Below are 7832 nucleotides of genomic sequence, written 5' to 3'. Positions count from 1 at the left end.
CAATTTGTAAGTCGCTCTGGATAAGAGCGTCTGCTAAATGACTTAAAAGTAATGTAATGTAATGCTACCCTGCCACCTCTACACTCTAACCACTAGGCTACCCTGCCACCTCTACACTCTAACCACTAGGCTACCCTGCCACCTCTACACTCTAACCACTAGGCTACCTGCCACCTCTACACTCTAACCACTAGGCTACCCTGCCACCTCTACACTCTAACCACTAGGCTACCCTGCCACCTCTACACTCTAACCACTAGGCTACCTGCCACCTCTACACTCTAACCACTAGGCTACCCTGCCACCTCTACACTCTAACCACTAGGCTACCTGCCGCCTCTACACTCTAACCACTAGGCTACCCTGCCTCCTCTACACTCTAACCACTAGGCTACCTGCCGCCTCTACACTCTAACCACTAGGCTACCCTGCCGCCCCTACACTCTAACCACTAGGCTACCTGTCGCCCCTACACTCTAACCACTAGGCTACCTGTCGCCCCTACACTCTAACCACTAGGCTACCTGTCCCCTCTACACTCTAACCACTAGGCTACCTGTCGCCCCTACACTCTAACCACTAGGCTACCTGCCGCCCCTACACTCTAACCACTAGGCTACCTGTCACCTCTACACTCTAACCACTAGGCTACCTGTCGCCCCTACACTCTAACCACTAGGCTACCTGCCGCCCCTACACTCTAACCACTACTAGACTACCTACCACCTCTACACTCTAACCACTAGACTACCTGCCACCTCTACACTCTAACCACTAGGCTACCCTGCCACCTCTACACTCTAACCACTAGGCTACCCTGCCACCCCTGTTAATCCTATCCTATCCACTGCTAAACACTGAGAAAATATATTTTCATGCCCGCATAGTGAACTCGAGACTCAAAACCCCAGCAGCAGTAGCGTGACCTCTGACCTGGCTGAGGAGCATGAGCAGGATGCCGTTGTGACTCATCAGTTTAACTTCCTGTTCAAAGCGCTGCATCTTCCCTGTATCCTCCTTCAAGGTGACCTCGGCGTAGCCCGTCCCGTCAAAGTAGGCTGCGTCGTTCACCCACTGCTGGGTCAACACCGGCTTCGTTCTGACGGACAGAGGAAAACACACGTCACTAACACGCCAACACAATATCACAATATTCACAGACAATTCATACACATTTTTGCGTCAAATGCTTTGTATATGGGTTTCGCTAGCTGACCGTGAACTAGACCATAGACAGCAAATGATAAGATCATAATATTCTATAAATGTTGATCTTTTTTTATAGGGGATATAAATTATAGCTCCCAGAGGCAGAAGTCCACACACAGCAGTTTGTGGCTCTTGTTAGTATTCAGTGCTGAGCGCCCCAGCCATAGAGATAAGACGTAGCGGTCTGCTAATGGTCCCACCTTCCACATGGTTTCTCCTCGGTGGTGTTGAGATGGAAGATGTCCTCAAAGTTATAAAGACTGAGCACCTCCTCATTCAGGGTCTCCAGCTCAATACAGCCCTTGAAGTTGGGCAACTGGAGCTGGAGAGGTGGCTGAGAGAAGAACAGAGAGGAAGAGATGTTACTAAGGAGCTGAGAGAAGCTTTAATAGATATGGGTTTCTGAAGGAGCTGAGAGAAGAACAGAGAGGAAGAGATGTTACTGAAGGAGCAGAGAGAAGCCAGAGAGATATGGGTTCCTGAAGGTGCAGAGAGAAGCTAGAGAGATATGGGTTCCTGAAGGAGCTGAGAGAAGCTAGAGAGATATGGGTCTAGGAGTAGAGGCGGGGTCTCTAGAGAAGCAGAGAGATATGGGTTACTGAAGGAGCAGAGAGAAGCCAGAGAGATATGGGTTCCTGAAGGTGCAGAGAGAAGCCAGAGAGATATGGGTTCCTGAAGGCAAGAGAAGCCAGGAGAGAAGCCAGAGAGATATGGGTTACTGAAGGAGCAGAGAGAAGCTAGAGAGATATATGGGTTACTGAAGGAGCCAGAGCAGCTAGGTGCAGAGATATGGGTTACTGAAGGAGCTGAGAGCAGCTAGAGAGATATGGGTTCCTGAATGAGCTGAGAGAAGCTAGAGAGATATATGGGTTACTGAAGGAGCTGAGAGAAGCTAGATAGATATATGGGTTACTGAACGAGCTGAGAGAAGCTAGAGATATATGGGTTACTTATGAAGCTGAGCGAAGAAACAGATCTATAAGTTACTAACAGTAGAGATACACTATATACACACGGAAGTATGTGCTCACCCCTTCAAATTAGTGGATTTGAGGACACCTATTGCTGACAGGTGTATAAAATCGAGCACACAGCCATGCAATCTCCATAGACAAACATCGGCCTTACTGAAGAGCTCGGTGACTTTCAACGTGGCACCGTCATACGTTAACACCTTTCCAACGAGTCAGTTCATCAAATCGGCGTTCCAATCTAGTGTACATCTAGTGGAAAGCCTTCCCAGAAGCCTTCCCATCTCCATATTAATGTCCATGATTTGAATGAGATGATCGACGAGCAGTTGTCCACATACCTTTGGTCATGTCGTGTATAATGGGAGAAACTAAAGGTCTATTGTATGTTTGGTATAACCATTGTATATCTACGAAAGGCTGTGGGATACATTGTGGTCCTTCGAACCGACACGACACACAGCTCCCTCCTCACCGTGAATGTGTCAGGTACCCTCCCACATAGAACACAGTCTCTTCAGTCTGGAGGTTGAGCAGTCCGCTGTCCCCTACTGCATCCACCATGGCCTTGGTCACCCTGGTCTCCGAAGCCATGGCCATCTGACCGTACTGAAGGATCCTATAGAGAGAGAGGTAGAGAGAGAGGCAGAGAGAGCGAGAGAGAGACAGCGACAGAGAGAGAGAGAGAGACAGAGAGACAGAGAGAGAGTAGGTTGCCAGAGACAGAGACAGAGAGAGAGAGAGAGAGAGAGAGAGAGACAGCGACAGGAGAGAGAGTAGAGAGAGAGAGCAACAGAGAGAGGGAGAGAGAGAGTAGAGAGAGAGAGCAACAGAGAGTGAGAGAGAGAGAGACAGCGACAGAGAGAGCGAGAGAGAGACAGCGACAGAGCGAGAGAGAGACAGCGACAGAGAGAGAGAGAGAGAGAGAGAGAGAGAGAGAGAGAGAGAGAGAGAGAGAGAGAGAGAGAGAGTATAGAAAGAGAGAAAGAGAGAGAGAGAGAGAGAGAGAGAGAAAGAGATAGAGAGAGAGACAGCGACAGAGAGAGAGAGAGTATAGAGAGAGAGTATAGAAAGAGAGAAAGAGAGAGAGAGAGAGAGAGTATAGAGAGAGAGAGAGAGAGAGACAGTGACAGAGAGAGAGAGAGTATAGAGAGAGAGTATAGAGAGAGAGTATAGAAAGAGAGAGAGAGAGAGAGAGAGAGAGAGAGAGAGAGAGAGAGAGAGAGAGAGAGAGAGAGAGAGAGAGAGAGAGAGAGAGAGAGAGTATAGAGAGAGAGAAAGAGAGACAGCAACAGAGAGAGAGAGAGTATAGAGAGAGAGTATAGAAAGAGAGAGAGAGAGAGAGAGAGAGAGAGAGAGAGAGAGAGAGAGAGAGACAGCGACAGAGAGAGAGAGAGTATAGAGAGAGAGTATAGAGAGAGAGTATAGAAAGAGAGAAAGAGAGAGAGAGAGAGAGTAGGGAGAGAGAGAGAGAGAGAGAGAGAGAGAGAGAGAGAGAGAGAGAGAGAGAGAGAGAGAGAGTAGAGAGAGAGAGAGAGAGAGAAAGAGATAGACAGCGACAGAGAGAGCGGTCTAATGGTTAAGACATTGGGTTCCCTAGTAAGAACAAATCCAAACAATGACCGTGGCAGTAGTTACCTTTCCAGGACCACGTTGTTGAAGTTGCCATCTGTTTGGACATCTTCCGGCATCTCCACCTCGGCCGTGTCTCCACCCACATTGAAGAGCCAGTGCAGTCTGTGCCCTTCCAGCATCATTCCCAGGAACTCCTTACTGGACTACAGGCATGAAACAGGAAACGCATCATTACTGGACTACAGACATGAAACAGGAAACACATCATTATTGGACTACAGACACGAAACAGGAAACGCATCATTACTGGACTACAGACATGAAACAGGAAACGCATCATTACTGGACTACAGACATGAAACAGGAAACGCATCATTACTGGACTACAGACATGAAACAGGAAACGCATCATTACTGGACTACAGACACGAAACAGGAAATGCATCATTACTGGACTACAGACATGAAACAGGAAATGCATCATTACTGGACTACAGACACGAAACGCATCATTACTGGACTACAGACACGAAACGCATCATTACTGGACTACAGACATGAAACAGGAAACGCATCATTACTGGACTACAGACATGAAACAGGAAACGCATCATTACTGGACTACAGACACGAAACAGGAAATGCATCATTACTGGACTACAGACATGAAACAGGAAACGCATCATTACTGGGCTACAGACACGAAACGCATCATTACTGGACTACAGACACGAAACAGGAAATGCATCATTACTGGGCTACAGACATGAAACGCATCATTACTGGACTACAGACATGAAACAGGAAATGCATCATTACTGGACTACAGACATGAAACAGGAAACGCATCATTCCTGGACTACAGACATGAAACAGGAAACGCATCATTACTGGACTACAGACACGAAACAGGAAACGCATCATTCCTGGACTACAGACATGAAACAGGAAACGCATCATTACTGGACTACAGACATGACACAGGAAACGCATCATTACTGGACTACAGACATGAAACAGGAAACGCATCATTACTGGACTACAGACATGAAACAGGAAATGCATCATTACTGGACTACAGACATGAAACAGGAAACGCATCATTACTGGACTACAGACATGAAACAGGAAACGCATCATTACTGGACTACAGACACGAAACAGGAATCGCATCATTCCTGGACTACAGACACGAAACAGGAAAGGCATCATTACTGGACTACAGACACGAAACAGGAAACGCATCATTCCTGGACTACAGACACGAAACAGGAAACGCATCATTACTGGACTACAGACACGAAACAGGAAACGCATCATTACTGGACTACAGACATGAAACAGGAAACGCATCATTACTGGACTACAGACACGAAACAGGAAACGCATCATTACTGGACTACAGACACGAAACAGAAAACGCATCATTACTGGACTACAGACACGAAACAGGAAATGCATCATTACTGGACTACAGACATGAAACAGGAAATGCATCATTACTGGACTACAGACATGAAACAGGAAACACATCATTACTGGACTACAGACATGAAACAGGAAACGCATCATTACTGGGCTACAGACACGAAACGCATCATTACTGGACTACAGACATGAAACAGGAAATGCATCATTACTGGACTACAGACATGAAACAGGAAACGCATCATTCGTGGACTACAGACACGAAACAGGAAACGCATCATTACTGGACTACAGACACGAAACGCATCATTCCTGGACTACAGACATGAAACAGGAAACACATCATTACTGGACTACAGACATGAAACAGGAAACACATCATTACTGGACTACAGACATGAAACAGGAAACGCATCATTACTGGACTACAGACATGAAACAGGAAACGCATCATTACTGGACTACAGACATGAAACAGGAAATGCATCATTACTGGGCTACAGACACGAAACAGGAAACACATCATTCCTGGACTACAGACACGAAACAGGAAACGCATCATTACTGGACTACAGACACGAAACGCATCATTCCTGGACTACAGACATGAAACAGGAAAGCATAATTCCTGGACTACAGACATGAAACAGGAAAGCATCATTCCTGGACTACAGACATGAAACAGGAAAGCATCATTCCTGGACTACAGACATGAAACAGGAAAGCATCATTCCTGGACTACAGACATGAAACAGGAAAGCATCATTCCTGGACTACAGACATGAAACAGGAAAGCATCATTCCTGGACTACAGACATGAAACAGGAAAGCATCATTCCTGGACTACAGACATGAAACAGGAAAGCATCATTCCTGGACTACAGACATGAAACAGGAAAGCATCATTCCTGGACTACAGACATGAAACAGGAAACGTATCATTACTGGGCTACAGACACGAAACAGGAAACGCATCATTCCTGGACTACAGACACGAAACAGGAAACGCATCATTACTGGGCTACAGACACGAAACAGGAAACGCATCATTACTGGGCTACAGACACGAAACGCATCATTACTGGGCTACAGACACGAAACAGGAAACGCATCATTCCTGGACTACAGACATGAAACAGGAAACGCATCATTCCTGGACTACAGACATGAAACAGGAAATGCATCATTACTGGACTACAGACACGAAACAGGAAACGCATCATTCCTGGACTTCAGTGCCTTCGGAAAGTATTCACACCTCTTGACCTTTCCCAAATGTTGTTGTGTTTTGTCAACGATCTACACAAAATATTCTGTCCAGTCAAAGTAGAAGAAACATTTCTAATATTTGAAAAAAATGTATGAAAAATAAAACACTATTATATCTTGATTAGATAAGTATTTAACCCACGGAGTCAATACATGTTAGAAGCACCTTTGGTAGTGATTACAACTGTGAGTCTTTCTGGGTCTCTAAGAGTGATTACAACTGTGAGTCTTTCTGGGTCTCTAAGAGGGATTACAGCTGTGAGTCTTTCTGGGTAAGTCTCTAAGAGTGAATACAGCTGTGAGTCTTTCTGGGTAAGTCTCTAAGAGTGATTACAGCTGTGAGTCTTTCTGGGTCTCTAAGAGGGATTACAACTGTGAGTCTTTCTGGGTAAGTCTCTAAGAGTGAATACAGCTGTGAGTCTTTCTGGGTAAGTCTCTAAGAGTGATTACAGCTGTGAGTCTTTCTGGGTCTCTAAGAGTGATTACAGCTGTGAGTCTTTCTGGGTAAGTCTCTAAGAGTGATTACAACTGTGAGTCTTTCTGGGTAAGTCTCTAAGAGTGAATACAACTGTGAGTCTTTCTGGGTAAGTCTCTAAGAGTGATTACAGCTGTGAGTCTTTCTGGGTCTCTAAGAGTGATTACAGCTGTGAGTCTTTCTGGGTCTCTAAGAGTGATTACAACTGGGAGTCTTTCTGGGTAAGTCTCTAAGAGTGAATACAACTGTGAGTCTTTCTGGGTAAGTCTCTAAGAGTGATTACAACTGTGAGTCTTTCTGGGTAAGTCTCTAAGAGTGAATACAACTGTGAGTCTTTCTGGGTAAGTCTCTAAGAGTGATTACAGCTGTGAGTCTTTCTGGGTCTCTAAGAGTGATTACAGATGTGAGTCTTTCTGGGTCTCTAAGAGTGATTACAACTGGGAGTCTTTCTGGGTAAGTCTCTAAGAGTGAATACAACTGTGAGTCTTTCTGGGTAAGTCTCTAAGAGTGATTACAACTGTGAGTCTTTCTGGGTAAGTCTCTAAGAGTGAATACAACTGTGAGTCTTTCTGGGTAAGTCTCTAAGAGTGATTACAGCTGTGAGTCTTTCTGGGTCTCTAAGAGTGATTACAGCTGTGAGTCTTTCTGGGTCTCTAAGAGTGATTACAACTGGGAGTCTTTCTGGGTAAGTCTCTAAGAGTGAATACAACTGTGAGTCTTTCTGGGTAAGTCTCTAAGAGTGATTACAACTGTGAGTCTTTCTGGGTAAGTCTCTAAGAGTGATTACAACTGTGAGTCTTTCTGGGAAAGTCTCTAAGAGTGATTACAGCTGTGAGTCTTTCTGGGTAAGTCTCTAAGAGTGATTACAACTGTGAGTCTTTCTGGGTAAGACTCTAAGAGTGATT

At 45.4% G+C, this 7832-nt stretch overlaps 1 protein-coding gene across 1 annotated transcript; it reads right to left on the bottom strand.

Moving 5' to 3' along the window:
- Positions 1-898: 898 nt before the first annotated feature.
- Positions 899-3952, bottom strand: LOC124029979 (laminin subunit alpha-5-like). The gene is made up of 4 exons (XM_046341505.1): positions 3819-3952; positions 2656-2799; positions 1410-1543; positions 899-1099 (listed from the first exon to the last, which is right to left on the bottom strand). The coding sequence occupies exons 1-3, from the start codon at positions 3935-3937 to the stop codon at positions 1486-1488; spliced, it is 321 nt and encodes a 106-aa protein (XP_046197461.1). The 5' UTR covers positions 3938-3952; the 3' UTR covers positions 899-1099; positions 1410-1485.
- Between the last annotated feature and the right edge of the window lie 3880 nt (positions 3953-7832).

This window comes from Oncorhynchus gorbuscha, unplaced genomic scaffold (genome assembly GCF_021184085.1).
Source record: "Oncorhynchus gorbuscha isolate QuinsamMale2020 ecotype Even-year unplaced genomic scaffold, OgorEven_v1.0 Un_scaffold_8554, whole genome shotgun sequence".
Classification (NCBI taxonomy): Eukaryota; Metazoa; Chordata; class Actinopteri; order Salmoniformes; family Salmonidae; genus Oncorhynchus; species Oncorhynchus gorbuscha.
Note: the sequence above shows the minus strand (reverse complement) of the source record. Positions and strands in the feature narration are given on the sequence as shown.